General features: G+C 43.7%; 1 protein-coding gene across 3 annotated transcripts; it reads left to right on the top strand.

Moving 5' to 3' along the window:
- Positions 1-2,530: 2,530 nt before the first annotated feature.
- PRRC1 (proline rich coiled-coil 1) lies at positions 2,531-19,142 on the top strand. 3 transcript variants are annotated; one of them, XM_081174179.1, is made up of 9 exons: positions 2,531-2,808; positions 4,928-5,050; positions 7,739-8,143; positions 10,293-10,459; positions 11,391-11,493; positions 12,650-12,813; positions 13,205-13,308; positions 13,796-13,898; positions 17,567-19,142. In XM_081174179.1, exons 2-9 carry the CDS (start codon positions 4,948-4,950, stop codon positions 17,774-17,776), a joined length of 1,359 nt encoding a protein of 452 aa, XP_081030305.1. In that variant the 5' UTR covers positions 2,531-2,808; positions 4,928-4,947; the 3' UTR covers positions 17,777-19,142. The 3 variants fall into 3 exon arrangements, with proteins under 3 accessions (XP_081030305.1, XP_081030306.1, XP_081030307.1); XM_081174180.1 differs by lacking the exon at positions 2,531-2,808 and adding an exon at positions 3,106-3,258; XM_081174181.1 differs by lacking the exon at positions 2,531-2,808 and adding an exon at positions 3,312-3,417.
- The last annotated feature ends 453 nt before the right edge of the window (positions 19,143-19,595 follow it).

Genomic DNA, 19,595 nt, shown 5'->3' with positions numbered 1-19,595 from the left:
ATGAACAGCCAGCTACCTGTCTACCCACTTGCGTGCTGGCCTGTCCTTCCTTCATGCCCCAATTCCTGCCCCCCCCATGCTGTCCAGAGGGGTCAATCTTTTTTATTTATTTACTCGAGCAGCTTCAAGGGCTTCGATCTAACATGACTGTGATTATTTTATTGAATTAATATCCCACTTTCTCTATGGAGCTCTAAGTGGCTTATATGGCTCTCCCCCTCATTTAATCCCAACAACCCTGTGAGGTAGGTTAAGAAGTTAAACACAGATCTCCAGAGAAGGCTCTGCTGGTGCCTCTCTTGCAGAATTTTTGGCTCCCTCTCCCCCAGATTTACATAAAATACAGCGGTACCTTGGTTTCTGAACGTCTCCGTCGATGAATGTTTTGGAACCCGAACGCTGAAAACCCGGAAGTAAATGCTTCCATTTTCGAATGCGCCTCAAAAGTCGAATGGCTTCCGCTGCGTGTTTTTCCATTTTCTCATTTAAATTTGCTGACAGCCCTTTGCGCCTCGGTTTTCAAACATTTCGGATCTCGAAGTCTTCCGGAACAGAGATTACGTTCAAGAACCAAGGTACCACTGTATTTCGATTTTGGGGGAGTCTTGCAGCTCTGGAAACTGTTTTGGTGTTGCCATGGGTCTTGCTGTTATCTCCTGTTGCTCATTTTATTCTAGGATTTTTTTAGATTTCATGTTTATGCTCTCAATAATGCAGAACAATGCAAATGCTTGTTTTTTAAACACGTATTGTAAAATGGCAACAGAACTTGCATTACTGAACAGCATAAATTAAATATCGTAAATAAAAAAATGCAGTGTGATCCCATTACTCAGTTACCAGGGGTTAAGCCCCACTGAACTCAGTCGGTGGAACTTACCACAGCGGCTGTGTGCACACTGTACATTTAAAGCACACAACTTCCTTCAAAGTGTCCTAGGAGCTTTCATTTGCTGCTCACAGAGCTACAATTCCCAGCACCCTTAAGAAACTACAATTCCTAGTACTTTTTGGGTGAGGCTTGTGAATGAATATACCAGCCTTTCCCAACCTAGTGCGCTTCAGATATTTGGACTACAATTTTCTCCTGCCCCAACCAGCATGCTATGTTGATGCAAGCTGTAGTCCAAAAGATCTGGAGGGACCAAGCTGGAGGAAGCTTTATTACACTGTAGTTGAGTAAAACAAACTCAAAACAAATGGGGCTTCAAAGCCCATTTAGAAGGCAGCACTAAAGCCTCTTTGCCTGCCTTCTGAAGGATTTTAATAGTGCTATCCTACACATACCAACTAAAACAAGTTCACTGAGTTAAATGGGCCTTAGTCTCAGGTTAACTGCATACAGTGCTATTTATTCTAGTCCACATTTTAGTGTAGTGTTCTTTTTAAACTGGATTTTATGCCATCTGCCAGAAACACCCTTCTGTATTCCGCAGGCAAGTCTAGGGTTGCCATACGTCTGGAATTTCCAGGACATAGGCAGCAATCGGCAGTTGGAAACAGTGTCCAGGCGGAAATCAAAAGTCTGGGGAAAACCCAGATGTATGGCAACACGATGGGAAAAAACAGGAGAAACAGCTCCAAAAGCTTAAAAGCACTATTTTTGGGTTAGGCTTCCCAAATTTGTGCACACTAGGAATATTTTACTTTTTGAAATAGGGCAACCCTAAGCATGACTGGCTAGGGACACGGGTGGTGCTGTGGGTTAAACCACAGAGCCTAGGGCTTGCCGATCAGAAGGTCGGCGGTTCGAATCCCTGCGACAGGGTGAGCTCACGTTGCTCGGTCCCAGCTCCTGCCCACCTAGCAGTTTGAAAGCACATCAAAGTGCAAGTAGATAAATAGGTACTGCTCCGGCAGGAAGGTAAACGGAGTTTCCGTGCGCTGCTCTCGTTTAGTCATGCTGACCACATGACCTGGAAGCTGTACAGCTCCCTCGGCCAATAAAGCGAGATAAGCGCTGCAACCCCAGAGTCGGCCACGAATGGACCTAATGGTCAGGGGTCCCTTTACCCTTTACCTTTAAGCAAGACTGGCTAGGCCAGTAATTAAAAACTATCTTACTATAAGACTTACTCCCCCCCCCCCTTCCGCAAACTCAAAAGCAATGATTTTAATATTTCTCATAACTGGGCAGGGTACAAAGTTTGGGTCTCTGTCCCATGACATTCCCCCCAAACCGCTAAATGACAAAAATAGGGGAAGAAAAGTGGGCAAACGAAATTATAAAACAAAAGCTTTTGTCTTAACCCTGGAAAAACCTATAGATTTGGTATATTAGAACTATTAAAGGAGATAACTAATTTGGAAAACTGGCTAATAATAACAATAACAATAACAATAATAATAATAATAATAATAATAATAATAATAATAATTAGTAATAATACAAACTAATTAAAAAAAAACCCCGTGAAACCAGCAGGTGCGCTGAAGGCAACCAAGCCTCCAGCGAGGTTCGCCGTGGCGGAGAGAAGCGGAGGCGGCGCGAGCCTTTCCCGCCCCGCGACTGCTCCTCCCCGCTGCCGCAGCGAACGTGGCAGGTCCCCAGGAGGAAGAGGAGGAGGAGTGGGGAGGTGGTTGCTGTTGCGGCTGCCGCTGAAGCCGCCGCCTCCCCGGTCCCGCCTCCCGCCATTTTGAGTCCCCGGAGCCGGGAGAGCGAAGAAGAGCTTCCCCCTCGGGCGGGCTGTGGGAGGCCGCGGCGGCGACCCCTTTCCTCCCTACCCGCCACCGCTTCAGTGAGGCAAGGGAAAAAGGGCTGGCGGGCGGAAGCGTACGCGTGAGGGACTGAGGTGCTTTTACTCTTAGGTGGGTTTTGTTTTTGTTTTTATTACTACTACTATTAGTAATACGATTGCTGCGGCCGTTGACTGTAACGGCCACGCGAGCAAGGGCGACGGGACGAGGGAGGAGAAGGAGGGTCGTAGAACGGAGAAGAAGAGCTTCTCAGTTAGTGAGCGGGGCGCAAAGACGTGGCAGAACAGATGCCGGTGCGCGCGTGCGCAAGGCAAGCGGCCCCCGGTGCATGGCGGGAAGTGTAGTTCTTTAAACGCGACCTTAACCCCCCCCCCCCGGCCTCCTTCAGCAGTATACAAAGGACCAAGGGTGGTGGGGTGGGGGACAGACGGACCCTGCTGTTGAATTGCAACTCCCATCGGCTCCAGCTTGGACAGTTGTCACGGACGATGAGGATGATGGGAGTTGTAGTCTCAATGCCTGGAGCCTCCACTTCCCCGCCCTTGTACAAAGGGAGCCAAGGTGGGAAGGGTGGGGGAGATTGCTTCTCACTTCTTTGCTGGTAGAAGGCCTAGAATTCATACCTAACCCAAATGGGTGGTTGGGTGCTTGGGGTGGGCACCCCATCCTCCCAATTCCATCCTCACAACAGCCCTGCGAGGTAAATTAGGCTAACAGAAGGTGAATTTTGCCCCAGGTTATCACAACAGCTCTGTGAGGTAGGCTAGGCTGATGAAGGATGCCTGGACTAAATATTCCTCTTTCCTTCCCCCAGACACCATACCCTATACCCTCCAACATTTCTCTGATGAAAATAGGGACATCCTAAATAATAATAATTGGGACGTGAGTGGCACAGAGCCTAGGACTTGCCGATCAGAAGGTTGGCGGTTCGAATCCCCACGATGGGGTGAGCGCCTGTTGCTCGCTCCCTGCTCCTGCCAACCTAGCAGTTCGAAAACACATCAAAGTACAAGTAGATAAATAGGTACCGCTCTGGCGGGTAGGTAAACGGCGTTTCCGTGCGCTGCTCTGGTTCGCCAGAAGCGGCTTAGTCAGGCTGGCCACATGACCCGGAAGCTGTACGCTGGCTCCCATGGCCAGTAAAGCAAGATGAGCGCCGCAACCCCAGAGTTGGTCATGACTGGACCTAATGGTCAGGGGTCCCTTTACCTTCACCTTTAAGTAATAATAATAATAATAATAATAATAATAATAATAATAATAATAATAATAATAATAATAATAATAATAATAATGGTCTACCCCTCTGACTGGGTTGCCCCAGTCACTCTGGGCAGCTTCCAACATACATAAAAACACAATAAAACATTAAACAACATCCTTATACGGGACTGCCTTCAGATGTCTTCTAAAGGTTGTATAATTACTTATCTCCTTGGCTCAAGGGTCACACAAACTTATCTTCAGAATAACCCCTTCAGAATTTTGCTGAGAAGCTGCTCGACTATGTGTATTATAACTTTTATTGTTGTCCATGCACCAACATTTTAAATCCTAATTATCAGGCACCAGGTTGGAAAAATTGCACCAGCTGTTGTTCTTCTGTGTGTGTGAACACACTGGAAGTTCAGACACCTCTGAGTCAGACTTTGAGTACTGACATATTTTAAGTACTGACAGAGGTTTGGCCTACTGCTGGTCCTGTAAATTGGCAGTTTTAAGCAGCCAGTACTAGATGTACACGATGCAGCAGCAGCGGCGTAGCGTGGGTTGTCAGCACCTGGGGCAAGGCAAGTAATTTGCGCCCCCTAACCCGGGGCAAGGCAAGTAATTTGCACCCCCTAACCCCTAACCTGCCGTCGCTGCCAGCTTCTCCTTGCTGCTGCCTGGTCTGGTCTGGTGTGGTTCTCTCCCGCGCTCAGCGCTGCGCTGGGTGGCCGCTGCACTGTCCCTCCCCCAGATAGTCCCTCGCTCTCTCTCCGCACCGCACGCCTGGCACCCACCCCCTTCACAGTGGGCGGTGACCCAGCGGCTCGGATCGGATTCGCACAGCCAGCACTGCAGTGAGAGAGAGTGAGTGAGCCAGGTAGGGGCAGAGAGCTGCGAGTGCGAGCGCGCCCCCCCAGATGTTGCGCCCGGTGCGGCTGGCACCCCCTGCACCCCCCACGCTATGCCACTGTGCAGCAGTTGTTTGTTTCATTTCAATCCATTTTCTCTTTCTTTCCAGCTCTGTGTTGCTGAAGGAAAATGATGGAAGAGAGTGGGATAGAGACGACTCCACCTGGAACGCCCCCTCTGAGCACAGCGGGGGCAGAGCCTGCACCCACCACCACTGCCCCAGTCTCATTAGGTATAAGTGTTTCATCAGTGACTAGTCTTGTTTGTTCACATGGGGGTTTTTCCTTTTAAATTTAGTAGTTCTGAGTCAGTAAAAGGAAAGGTTGCAGTTGCTTCTGTTTGGCGAAGGGCTCCTTCTCTTCTGGAAGGGACTTGGATCCAGTGGAGGGTCCTGCTGGACGTGGGGGTGGAGGGTTTTTTGCTAGCCCCTTTTGCAGTCCTACCTTTCAGTCTTTTCTGGAGTGTCTTGCAAACATTCAGAGCAGCATTTTAGGGGGCTGCAAGGGAAGAAGAGATTGGCAGAAGTAATCTGTCCTCCCACTTCCAGGTGAGCATCCCATGAGGGGAACTCTGCTCAGGAGAAATCTGGACCCAGCCCAAGAAACTTTTCCACACTATTTTTAAAGTATTTAATTTGTTGCTTATTTTTAGTATTTCTAACTCACCTTTCACTAGCTGGTCCCAGGGAGGAATACAACAATAAGTCAAGAAAGCTGTGACTATATACCGTAGTTTTCGCTCCATAACACGCGTTTTTTTCCTCCTAGAAAGTAAGGGGAAATGTCTGTGCGTGTTACGGAGCGAATGCTTCCCTCCTCCGTGGTTTCCAGCGGGAGAAGAGCCGCTGAGTGGGGAGGAGAGAGGGACAGAGTGCCTGCTTCTTTAAAGGAGCAAAGCGAGAGGGGAGAGGAGCCACTTACACGAGTGTAAGCGGCTCCTGTCCGGTTGGCTCCTTTAAAGCAAGCAGGTTCTGCTTCTATCCCTCCTCCCCACTCAGCGGCTCTTCTCCCCTCTTGCTCCTTCAGCTCGCTAAGGTGGGGGCGGGGAGGGAGAGAAGCAGAGCCTGCTTGCTTTAAAGGAGCAAAGTGGGAGAGGAGCCGCTTACACGAGTGTAAGCGGCTCCTGTCCGGTTGGCTCCTTTAAAGCAAGCTGGCTCTCTGTATCTCTTTCCTCCCGCTTTGCTGGAAATAGCAGGCAAGATTTTCAGTGTCCTCCCGCTTTGCTTTTCAGCTCGCTAAGGGTGGGGGGGAGGGGGAGGGGGAGGAGGGAGGGAGAGAAGCAGAATCTGCTTGCTTTAAAGGAGCCTACCGGACAGGAGCCGCTTACACTCGTGTAAGTGGCTCCTGTCCGGTAGGCTCCTTTAAAGCAAGCAGGCTCTCTGTCCCTCCAGCAAAGTTTTTCAGCTCGCTAAGGAGGGAGAGAAGCAGAACCTGCTTGCTTTAAAGGAGCCTACCGGACAGGAGCCACTTACACTCGTGTAAGCGGCTCCTGTCCGGCAGGCTCCTTTAAAGCAAGCAGGCTCTCTGTCCCTTCAGCAAAGTTTTTCAGCTTGCTAAGGGGGGGGGGGGAGAGAAGCAGAGCCTGCTCCACGCTTGCTCCTTGTCCCTTAAGTGCTTTTCCGTCCCTCCCCACTTAAAACGTGGTTACAAAGCACAGATCCACATGGATCCTCAGGATTTTTGCACTGGGTCACCCCAAATTCACCATCAGGTCACATAGCATGTCCATGGCTACAGTTTGTACCAAAAAAACTTACGCACCCACTGTTGCCTGGGGCTGCAGTGGTGCAAAAACATTGTTACAAACATGGATCCACATGGATCCTCAGGATTTTTGCATTGGGCTACCCCAAACTCACCGTCAGATCACATGTCTGTGGCCACAGTATGAACCACAAAAATCATACATCCACTGTTTCGTTTAGAATATTTTTTTCTTGTTTTCCTCCTCTAAAAACTACATGCGTGTTATGGTCGGGTGCGTGTTATAGAGCGAAAAATACGGTAAATACACGTGTAGGTGGCAGACAGCTTTATACTTTATTATTTGCCCCTCCCAACAGCTCCTTAGCTGACACAAAGAGTTTGAGCAGATGCTAAGAATTATATTTGCTTATGAAATTGTGCAGGGGTACCAGACATTCATTTTAGGATACGGGGGGAATAGCCGGTTTATGGGCCAATCTTGGGACATCAAAGCACCTTGCGTTATGAGGTGTATGTCTGAACCCACATGCATGCCCACATGTGCATATGAACCCAGCATACACCATTGACAGGAATGGAAGCACTGGTAAACATCCACCCATGGCCAGAAAGCAGAATTCAAGATACACCCGCAATTTGGAAAGTGCACGCATGAGATGCTGCTCTCAGCCGAGTGCTATCTTACGTGCCATGTCTTGGCAGATCAAAGTCAGAGTGGTAGTTTAGTTCAAAAAGTGGACCAAGCTTAGAAAAGACCTTTCAGAAGGAAAAGAGGAGCTGTGCTAACTTCAAGGGTCTGGAGCCTTTGCTTGCTGCCAGCCACACTAATTAATTGGGGAGGGTTTTCATTTGAGCTTAAAGTGTCACTTAAATTCATGTTAACATTTCAATCCAATGACCTGCTTCAAATGCATTTTAAAACATATGCTGTCTGATCTCTAAATTATAACTTCGTTGGTTGAAAATGCTTGATATTTGCAGCTCAGTAATAAACCTTTGCTTTCACAGGAAGAGCTGGCTATGCATTGTGTCACATGGTTAATCTTTGACTTCTTAGCTGTTGGGCTATATAAGTTATTTGCTAATCTGCTACGAATATAATATGTTTTAGTTCTATTATTCTGTTGCAGATCTTTTGTTTGTATCATTCTAAAAGTTTTAAAAAGCCCCTCTACTAAAACTTGCCTTCTCCTTTTCCTCTCTCTCGCCCTCAGCCTTAACTCCTTCCCTTCCTCCCCCCTCCTCTTTTCCTCCTTCCCAAGCACCATTTTCCTCGCCTTTGCCATCTGCAGGCTCCTCTCTTCCATCCATGACGACATCCCCGGTGCCTTTGCCTTTCGCGCCTCCCATGGCCCTTTCAGCGGGTGCCTCCCTTGGGACCTCGAGGCCACCCATGGTGACACTGCCAGTCGCCTCGTCCCCTTTCAGCAGCCCCCGTCCCCAGTTCTCGTCCCCTCCACCCCTGAGTTCAACTCCTGGCCCTGTGCTTTCTGCCCCTCCCACTGGTCCTCCCATATCAGGGTTTTCTATGGCATCGACACACGACATCACCAAAGGCCATGCGGGACGAGCACCACAGACGCCCCTGATGCCCTCGTTTTCTGCACCTTCAGTTACCGGTAATCATAGCATTTTCACTTGGCTTTTTAAAACAAGAGTTTATCTATATTGCTTGTTGTTTTACCAAGGAAACCAGTACTGATTCTCTCCCAGGAAATGCTGGCTGGTTCCAAATGGCTTGGGACTGGCTCCTGCATCCTTGCCCTACCTTGCATGGACCTTGACCAGGAAATGCATATCTATGTAGGCCATGCTCACGTGGGTTGCCTTCCCTCCTCCCTGTTATTTTTAAATGCTACTTATTAAATGTTCTTTACACTGCTTTTCAATTATGGAAAACCAAAGCGATTCACATAGTGATAAAACATAACAATGTCCAAGAAAAACAATTGTCAATAACATCAGTAAAATCATCACTGATATAATAATAATAATAATAATAATAATAATAATAATAATAATAATAATAATAGTAATTTATACCCTTCCCATTTGGCTGAGTTTCCCCAGCCACTCTGGGCAGCTCCCAACAGAATATTTAAAACACAATAAAACACCAGAAACTAGTTGTTGTTTAGTCATGTCCGACTCTTCGTGACCCCATGGACCAAAGCACGCCAGGCACTTCTGTCTTCCACTACCTCTCGCCTCCAGAGACCAGTAGTAAGGGTCAAAGCAAGCCTGTGTCTTCAGTTGACTGTGAAAACACCCAACAGTTGTTGCTCACCTGTTCTCATTGGGGAGAGTGTTCCACATTACAGGCTCCACAACAGAGAACACTCCCTCTCCACACGCACATCAGATGGAGCTACGTAGGTCACGGTATGGTCAGAATGGCCCCATCTGTAAGACCAGTGTCTTACCTGGTCTTAAAGATCTAACCTGGTCCCAAGCTGTTTTCAGCCACTTTTTAAACCCACAAACACTGTATTGCAAGTGTGAGGTTGACGTCTAGGCTGTGGGATATATACAGCCCTTAGGATGTTCCCCAGCCCACATTTCCCCCTCCCTCCTCTCACACCAGTTCTCCTCAGCCAGGCCGGAAGGTGATATTGATAACATCGGAATGGCTTGTTGATTAATTAAGAAAAGCAATGTGATATTAGATGATCAGCATTTCCTGAAATTCACAGCATGGGAAGTCACCCAAAGATATAAAATTCGACATTTATATTTGGCTTTTTTATTGTATTGTAATTTGGAATGTTTTAATGTGGTTTTTATTGGATTATTAAATTGGAAAACTTAATAAATATTATAATAAAAAAGGAAGGTGTTATTGAACTGTGATAATGCCTCTTGCTTGCCAAGATGGAGGTTGGAGACAGGCCTGTATGAGGGTTGAAAGTGCCACTAGTTTTACGTGGTCAGAATGTGGCAGTCTCTTCCATTACACAGTTACCTCCAAACTCAAATTGTGTCTTTAAACTGTTTTTTTTTCTGGAAAACTGAAGATGTGCAGTATTGTTTTAATTGTTGAATAAAAGGCAGGTTACTACAGTTGTGAACCATAGTGGGTTATGCAATAGCAATAATGAAATAATGTCCATTGGGAGAGATAGGAAGCCCAGAACACTTATTCTTTAAATGTCCCTTTTACGAAGAGGCACGCAGTAAGTTCATTGATCCCCTACTGGTGAGGCTTGCCAACCTCCCGCAAAAGAAAAAAATCGACCTTTTGCTGTTAGGCAAAAAGACCAGAAGAAGACCTGGATGGTCGCCAGATTCTATGTGCAAATCTGTAGACGCAGACCATCGCCCAACTCAAAATAGTCTGGCATGAAAATCCCCAAACCCGGTTCCATGGGTGACTCTGAGTCAACTCCCTGGGATAGTTTATTGTTGCCCAGTGTGTCTAAATTTATTGTTGTACATTGTTTTAATTGTCTGTTTTAACCATATTTGCACATCAGTTTCTAATACTGTGAGTGTCCTCTATTTTAGAGGCTTCTACTCTGCAGCCTCTTACAGTTGTTTTAGCTGCGAGTCTTTTAGTTTTTACGCTCTTACAGCTGTTTTAACTGAATGTTTTTTTATTTGTTTTTTAGTTTTTATCTGTTTTAATTATCAATTTTGTTTTTTATCCACTTAATATTCTATTCTCTGACTGCTGGTCTATGACTGTAATAAACTGATTGATTGATTGATTGATTGATTGATTGATTGATAGTGGGTTATGCAAAACATTTCCTTGCTGTTGGTTTTCAGGTGTCTTCACCAGCCCGGCATCACAGCAGCCCTGTGGGCCACCCCCACTAGCACCTGGCTTTGGAGCAGGCTCTTCAATTACTTTCCCAGAGGAACACGAAGACCCCCGGGGAGCTGTCGTGCAGAGTGACGCATCTGCTGGAGGAGGACTCTGGGGCTTTATCAAAGTAAGGCGGAAAAGCAAAGGTAGCTGTGCTGCTGGTCCATAAGAAAAGCCTCCAAACCACACAGTCAGACAATAATTTCTTTGTGACCAAGCAGATATTACAGAACTGAGGCAGGCTTTTGAGTTCTCCAGATCCTTTTATCAGGCAAGATGCTACACAGAGCAGGAGGGGAGGGGGGGAGTAAAAAAAAAAAATTAGGCTGGGGTTGTAGCCATGAGAACAGAATGGTACCTTGGTTTACAACCATAATCCGTTCTGGAGGTCTGTTTGTAAACCAAAACAGGTTGTAACCCAAGACGCGCTTTCGCCAACAGGGCTTCCCCCAAAAAATTGTCATTCAAAAAAAAAAAAAGAGTTGTAATCCAAAAAAAGCTTGCAAACCGGGACACATACTTCCGGGTTTGACGTGTTTGTAATCCAAAACGTATGCAAACCAAGACGTATGCAAACCAAGGTACCACTGTAGTTTTTAGACTGTTCTGAGTTTGAGCACATGGTGTTGGGGCACAGAGAGATATTGAGAGTGGGGCCAGTATGCGCGCCCTCACTCTCTCTGCTTGTGTTTTGCATTCCCTGAGCTGGCGTAATATATTTACATGTATAAGATATTGACAAGCCGCTCTTCACCTCAATAGCAATCCCAGAGCCACCCTCAAAGTAAAAAATGACGCGCCCTCCAACATTTCTCTGATGAAAATAGAGATGTCCCCTCTTAACATTTATCCGATGAAAGCAGGGATGTCCTAAGGGAAAGTAGGACATTTCTGGATCAAATCAGAAACTGGGACAGCTTCTGTAAATCTGGGACTGTCCCTGGAAATTAGGAACACTTGGAGGGTCTGAAATACAACATCTGCAAGAAGCAAATGGCTGAATCAGGCATAGCCTTGAGAGCAAAATGAGCTGAATCAGTTGTGCCTTTTCCCTGCAGGGTGTGGCAGGGAATCCTGTGGTGAAGTCCGTGCTGGATAAAACCAAGCACTCAATGGAGACAATGATCACAACTCTGGATCCTGGCATGGCTCCCTATATCAGTAAGTGGAGAAAGCCTGTGGGCATGCGGGGGGGGGGGGGCAGCATGCAACTCATCCTACTCAGGGCCTTCACAAACCTAGGCTGCAGCAAAGCCTCTCTTTTGGGGTTGTTGGTTGATGAGACATTGTCTCTTTCTGTTTCTAATTGATGGATCACAATCTTAGCTCCTCCTGCAAACATCAGGCCACACAGCCAGTGGAGGCATTTTGCAGATTTGCCAAGTGCATCTTCATAGCAATACAATCTTCACTGATGTTGCTCCCGGTGTGTTTCGAAGAGTGAACTTATAAAGGAAGTTACAACGGCCGCTAATTTGATAGTATTGGGTATCTAGTTGCAGGACAAATGGTTGTAGCAGCCAATGGCTGCATTTGGTTCTGTGAGAAGTGAAAGAGTCTAGCTGGCCTCCTCCCAGCCTTATGTGCTCCCCCACTCACCCCTCTTTCTCACACATGGTTGGGAGAAGAAGTGGAGGGGAATATTTTGCTTCCACTTTCAGTTAACCACAGCTTGGCATGTCATTCAGACCTAGAACAGTCATAGTCTTAACTATGGTTAGTTTAAACAAGTTGGCTTCCTGAAGCCATGGTTTGAAGTTGGTTTGTTTGAAGGTAACCATAATGAGGATTAACTATTGGTCTAGATGACCTGACAAACAGCATTGTGGAAGCTTCCAGACTCTTGGCCATGCAGGAGGTGGGGGAGTGGGTAACCCCATATGGAAGCCACTTATTCACATCTCACTAAACCATAGCAGAGCATGATGCAGGGCTTTTAGTATGGCTGCAGCTGTTCTGATATGTGCCTGCTATCTGCACCTTCCAGAAAAGAATTGAAGACATTTTTGTTCGGTCAACACCTAGACACGTGTGTGTGTGTGTGTGTCTGCCATGAGTGTCTGCATTGTATAGTTTTTTTTAAGCTAGTTGCTGCCGTCTGTTTTCTGTGCCATTTTAAATCTATATAGTGCGTTGCCTTGAGACACGTGTGTGAAAGATGACAATAAATATGCACCCTGGTCCATCTCCAGATAATTGCTTTGCCAAGAAAAGGGAGGGATCCTGACTGGCAAACACAAGTTCTCTCCCACCCCACCCCATGGTCTGAATGTATCTGCCTGTATAGGATTATGTTTTAATGTTTTTTTTGTTATAGAATCTGGGGGAGAACTGGACATTGTTGTCACTTCTACTAAAGAAGTCAAGGTTGCTGCTGTAAGAGAAGCTTTTCAGGAAGTGTTTGGAATGGCCACAGTTACAGGAGAAGCTGGGCAGTCCAACATTGCGCCACAGCCAGTTGGCTACGCAGCTGGATTGAAGGCGAGTCGCCGTCGTTTCCTGGAGATTTGTATCACTTTTGTGATATTTTTAAAAATCATTTAAAATGTGCCTTCACTTGTTTCATACACAACAATGTAGCACCTAATAACTCTTTGGCAATGTTTTCTTTTTCACACACACACATTTTATAATCTACAGAAATGAAACAAAGCATAATCCATTTTTATAAAAGCACAAAATAAGGACTTGGTCACTAAGGAACCAAAGACACACTGAGATTGCAGTTGAGCGTCCCATTTCCCTTCTGTAAACTTGAATATTTGCAGTTGGTTTACTTCAGATCTTTGATTTTGCTTTTGGCTAAGGTTCATTGCAAGCAGTAAGTACTGAATGAGAGCTGTATTGACTGCTTCTTTTCCTTGTCCTTTAGGGAGCTCAAGAAAGGATTGACAGCTTGCGCAGGACAGGAGTCATTCATGAGAAGCAGCCTGCCGTGTCTGTGGAAAATTTCATTGCGGAATTGCTTCCTGACAAGTAAGGCCATTTAACATGTTACTCAAGATAAAAGTCAATTAGTATCATATCCACAGGACTTGTTGATACTCTAAACAGGAGCTGGGATAAGAGTTGTCTGCCTGTTGCAGTTGCTTGGTATAATTCACCCTCTTGTCCCTAGTGCTTAAAACTGGGCATAGTTTGCATAACCCATAATTAAATAATTCACTTTCAAGCGTGGCCAGATCCTGCAATGTTTAGCAAGCAAAACCCTGCCGGAACAGACCTCTGACATTTTGTAATTAACTTCCTTAGAGTTTGGAACGTGACTATAAATTCTGGAACAAAAGCTAGTTCTTCCTTGTTAGCTTTTGGCTGGGAAAACTAAAAATTGTTTCCAAAGGGAAAGTGTTAGTGGAGGTGCCTTGGCTGCTTGCCTTTCAAAACTACTAAGCTCTCTAGACAGTTAATACGCAGAATTCGTATTTAATATGATTTGATAATAAACTTTTTGTCACTGTAACAGGTGGTTTGATATTGGCTGCCTAATTGTCGAAGATCCCGTCCATGGCATTCACCTCGAAACATTTACACAAGCAACTCCAGTGCCTTTGGAATATGTACAACAGGTAAGTTTTAATCTCTAAGGGGCTGAATCCTTTTCCAACGCAGCAGGTAAAGCCTCTTCTAAGGGATGGTAGCCAAGAACCCCAGAATATCACTCTAGGAGTTGTACACATTTCTATTTATTTTTTTAAAGATATTTATTAAAATTTTCAAAATATTACAAAATGAAAAAATAAAAATAAAAAATAAAAAAACAGTTAAAAACAACTCAATCTTTCCATCACTTATTTTTCATTAGCTTGTTTCCCGGACCTCCTCGCGCCTCCCTTTTTTGTATTCCAGTTCAATTTGTTAGTTCAGCAAATCCTCCCCCTCTTTATTTATCCTAATCTTTAATCTTAAAATATTGTGACATTAAATTTTTACCTATTAATAATCCATTTTTCATATTCCCTTATAGTATTACAGCTAAGAACCACTTAGTTTCTGTCCAACATCATTCTAACATTCATTAGTTTTACAATATTTCTGTAAATAGTCTTTAAACTTTTTCCAATCTTCTTCCACCGACTGTTCTCCCTGGTCTCGGATTCTGCCAGTCATTTCCACCAATTCCATATAGTCCATCACCTTCATGTGCCATTCTTCCAGAGTGGGTAAATCTTGTGTCTTCCAGTACTATGCCCAGGAGAAAGGCCTCTGGTTTCTTCAGGAAGGTATATTTAAATACCTTTTTCATTTCATTATAAATCATCTCCCAGAAAGCCTTAATCCTTGGGCACGTCCACCAAAGGTGAAAAAATGTACCTTCAGTTTCTTTACATTTCCAACAATTATTGTCGGGCAATCGATAAATTTTTGCAAGCTTGACTGGGGTCATGTATTTTCATAATATTCTCTCTTAAGGCATTACATGCCGTGAACTTCATACCTGTGGTCCATAACTGTTCCCAGTCAGCCATCATAATGTTATGTCCAACATCTTGTGCCCATTTAATCATAGCAGATTTCACAGTTTCATCCTGAGTATTCCATTTCAACAGCAAGTTATACATCTTTGACAAAATCTTAGTTTGGGGATCCAACAGTTCTGTTTCCAATTTTGATTTTTCCACCTGGAATCCAATTTTTTTATCCAAATTGTATGCCTCCATTATTTGATAATAATGAAGCCAGTCTCGCACTTTGTTTTTTAATTTTTCAAAACTCTGCAATTTCAATTTGTCTCCCTCTTGTTCCAAGATTTCCCAATATTTCGGCCATTTGGCCTCCATATTGAGCTTTTTCTGAGCCTTCACTTCCATCGGTGACAACCACCTTGGGGTTTTATTTTCAAATAAATCCTTATATCTTATCCAGACATTAAACAATGCTTTCCTGACAATGTGATTTTTGAATGCTTTATGTGCTTTGACCTTGTCATACCATAAATATGCATGTCATCCAAATACATTGTTAAAACCTTCTAAGTCCAAGATGTCTGTGTTTTCAAGAAGCAGCCATTCTTTCAACCAGCAAAAGGCTGCTGATTCATAATAAAGTTTAAGGTCTGGCAGGGCAAATCCGCCTCTTTCCTTTGCGTCCGTTAATATTTTAAATTTTATTCTAGGCTTCTTGCCCTGCCAGACAAATCTAGAGATATCTCTCTGCCACTTCTTGAAACAGTCCATTTTGTCCAAAATTTGCAATGTTTGAAACAAAAATAACATTCTAGGCAATACATTCATTTTTATCGCAGCAATACGGCCTAGCAGTGAAAGCTTCAAATTTGACCAAATTTCTAAGTCTTTTTTCACTTCCGTCCAACATTTTTCGTAATTGTCTTTAAATAAGTTCCCATTTTTAGCTGTCATATTAATCCCAAGGTATTTCACTTTCTTAACCACTGTTAAACCTGTCTCGTTCTGAAACCTTTCTCTTTCAATCGCCGTTAAATTTTTCTCTAAAACCTTTGTTTTTAACTTATTCAGTTTAAATCCTGCAACTTGTCCAAATTCTTGAATCAGTTCCAAAACTCTTTTAGTACTAGATTCTGGCTCCTGTAATGTCAATACTAAATCGTCTGCAAAAGCTCTCAATTTGTATGTCTAGCTCCGACTTGTATACCTTTAACCAACTGGTCCCTTCTAATCATATTTAACAAAACCTCCAGGACTGATATAAAAAGCAATGGGGAAATTGGGCAGCCTTGTCGTGTCCCTTTTTTTATCTTAAATTCCTCCGTCACCTCGTTATTAACAATTAACTTGGCCTTTTGTTCAGAATAAATTGTACCTATACCATTTTCAAATCCTTCACCCACCCCCATCCCCTGTAAGTTCTTCTTCATAAAACTCCAGGAAATATTATCAAAAGCTTACTCCGCGTCCACAAATATCAAAACTGCCTTAGTGTTGATATTCACTTCTAGTTTTTCCAAAATATTAATTATATTCCTCAAATTGTCAGACAAATGTCTACCCGGGAGAAAGCCAGCTTGGTCTTTATGAATCTCTTCCATCAACACTTTTTTCAATCTCTTGGCTAAAATATCTGCAAAAATTTTGTAATCCACATTAAGTAATGATATGGGGCGGTAGTTCTAAAGCTGAGTCTTTTCAGTCTCTGTTTTCGGTATAAGCGTAATGTAAGCTTCTTTCCACGACTCTGGTGCCCTTTTCCCTTCCAATATTTTATTGCAGATTCCCTTTAAAGGTTGTACTAACCACTCTTTTAAAGATCTATAGTAAAGATCTGGTCCTGGAGATTTGCCTAATTGCATGTTTTGAATGGCACCTTCTACTTCCTGTTCAGATATTTTATAGTTGTTGTACACACTTCTAAAAATGATTGCCATTAAATTCTATCACCTTTAGTGTCTCTTTCATTGCATATATTTTAAAAAATAATGTGGATTACATTTGATTGATTGATATCTATACTGCTTAATATATTGAACATTTGTGAGTGAGCTTGCATAAGCATTGGGGGATGTTCCTTAAGAAGATGGTCTGTAGGCTGGAGGGCTTAGAAACCACAGCAAGTCAGCCTCGTTCATTCTGAGGCACCTTTGAACTTCCTGCACTGCCAGGAGGCTCTGAATCACAGAATTGTAGAGTTGGAAGGGACCCCAAGGACCATCTAGTCCAACCCCCTGCAATGAGGGAATCTTTTTGCTCAATGCGGGGCTCAAACCCGCAGCTCTAAGATTAAGAGTCTCATTCTCTACCAACCGAGCTATCGCAGGGTCATGTTTAGTGAGATTCCCCTTCTGATTTGGGCCCATTGGTTCCACTTCCACTCTCTGGAGCAACAGAAAGCAAATGTCAGAGCCTTCTAGTCATCTCTGCTCCATGCTAAACGTACCCAGCTCTTTCAACCTCATCTCAGAGAACCTAGTCATGGGCACTGATGGTGCTGTGAAAAAATGTCTATAATCTGCTGTCACTGGGTGAAAGTTTGGCCAATTTGTTCCTGAAAAGGAGAAAATAAAGTGTTCCTGTTGTCCCTTAGCCTGTTAAACGAGAGGTTCTTTTCATAACAAATTTCACTAGCAGCACTTTAAATTCTATAGAACTTCTAGCTGCTATAGAACTTTGACTGTTACACTTGTTAAGTCAAATGCCAGCAGCATTATTTATGTTTTTGAATGAACTTTGAACTATGGTGATATAGCTCTGGAGGAGATTGAACTTGCCTGGGTGCTTCTCCTTTTCTCCTGTACTCACTCCCGATTTAAATTATTTCACAGGCTCAAAGTCTAACTCCTCAGGATTATAACCTAAGATGGTCAGGTTTGTTGGTGACAGTGGGGGAAGTGATAGAGAAGCAATTACTGCACGTCAACAGAACGGATTGGCACTCTGCATTCACCGGCATGTCCCGTCGACAGATGATCTACAGCACAGCCAAAGCTATTGCAGGGATGTACAAGCAGCGTTTACCACCCAGGAGCATTTGAGAGGAAACGGACTCTGAACGCGACGCATTCCTTAAAAACTGGTGTTGAAAAGAAATGGTTGCATCTGTTCCATGGCCCTCTGTTGACGCCCCTCAGTTTTGTAATCTACATATAAAATGTAATTTTGTTTTAAAAGTGGTACTCTTTCGATAATGGAAATGAGGCATTCTTAGTCACATAATAAAATGGCTCCCAGAACCAGTAGGCATATTTATAGAGCAAGGTCAGAAAGCATTAAAATGTGTTTCATTTCAAACACTAAATCAGGGATGGGAATCCTGATGCTGTTGGACTCCAAACTCCCATCAGCCCCGGCAGACAGCATGGCCAGTAGTCAGGGATGATGGGAGTTGCAGTCCAGAAACAACTGGAGGCCCCTCTCTAACATGTCCCCCACCCTTGAACCAAATGGGTGTTTGACAGACATTTTGGACTTTATTTAAGAGGCATGTTAGTCATTCACAGCACCTAGGATAGGTTTGGAATCCAAGGCCAGAGTCACGGGCATATGTGTTGCAGGTGTGGTCAGATTTGGTTAGGGTTTCAAAGAGGAAGCTGTTTGTAAAGTTCCTCTTTGCAGTCATCCTTCTTAACACCAGGGGGTCAAGAAGCAGACAAATGAAACCTATTTTCTTGGTTATATTTCACAGCAAAGAAAAATATTAGAAATCACCTAGCTAAGTGCCTTTTGCTGCATAAATAGGTACAAGGCTGCTATCGGTTAACTTTTACAATGCATCTTAAGCTATGGGCCATTACTGAGCAATCTGTTTACCTCCATCGTAAATGCTGCCCCAGATTGTATGCTCAAAATTGTGCATATTTATAAACTGCACAGAGTATTTTGATAACTTTTTTTAAAAAAAACACTCTTTCTGCCTTAAAATAAAAGTTTCTCAATTTCTACTTAGTCTTTATCTTTTGTAGATGCTTTCAAAAGACACTTTTATATAGACTAGTTAGCTAGTTTATTATATTTTTATCCAGTGAAAAATCTGTAGTTTTTCCAGTTAATATATTTTGGCTTGCCATGTAAAATCAGAATTAGATGTTGCTCCTGTAGGATTTTAATTATTCTTCTTCAAAAGGTTTTAATACTTCATTCATCACTGGACCTTTCCAAAAGCATGAGTATGGCCATAGTTTGATTCTGACAGAACAAAGTGTTTTTGGTGAGTTAGTGGGTATATAGGGAGAGAAAATCTTGCTATATTTATTTTGTGTTATCAATGCAACAGGGAAAACTCAACTAGAGAGAGAATGAGTACATCTTTTTCTTCACAAGCACCAAAAGTTCCATTCCTTATGTACCCTCTTGGAAAATCTTATGAGGGATGTATAAAAGCATTAAATGTTTCATGTTCAATCAAGTCTGAGATTTTTATTTAGGTTTACATTATCTCTGTCCATTGGCCAAGCTGGCACTTGAATTTGTTTTCTCTTTCCTATCCATCATTATCTTGATCCTCTCCACATTTTTAATGTTTATAGACTTTATAGCCTGGCTTCCCATACATCAGAAAATTCAAGGGCATTAATAAAAGCTCAATAAAGGAAAATAACACCATTGGATGGCTCTTCTCTGGACTTGAAATGGAACTGTAACAGTATGTGTCTAAACCCACATACGTGTCCAATGTGTATTCATACATTTGCACACACCAAGAGAGGGTTTGGGGTCTTTTGCTGGGGTTGTAATATGTGTAAGTTCATGAATGTGTTTGCCCCTATTCTTACCTAAATAAAACTCCTGACACCCGATACTTTATCTTATTCTGGGCTGGCGATCCTAAAGACCTTTTAAATGCCAGGCAGGCAA

This window comes from Podarcis bocagei (genome assembly GCF_964188305.1).
Source record: "Podarcis bocagei genome assembly, chromosome: 16".
NCBI classification, from domain to species: domain Eukaryota; kingdom Metazoa; phylum Chordata; class Lepidosauria; order Squamata; family Lacertidae; genus Podarcis; species Podarcis bocagei.
This window is presented reverse-complemented; position numbering and strand designations above follow the sequence as displayed.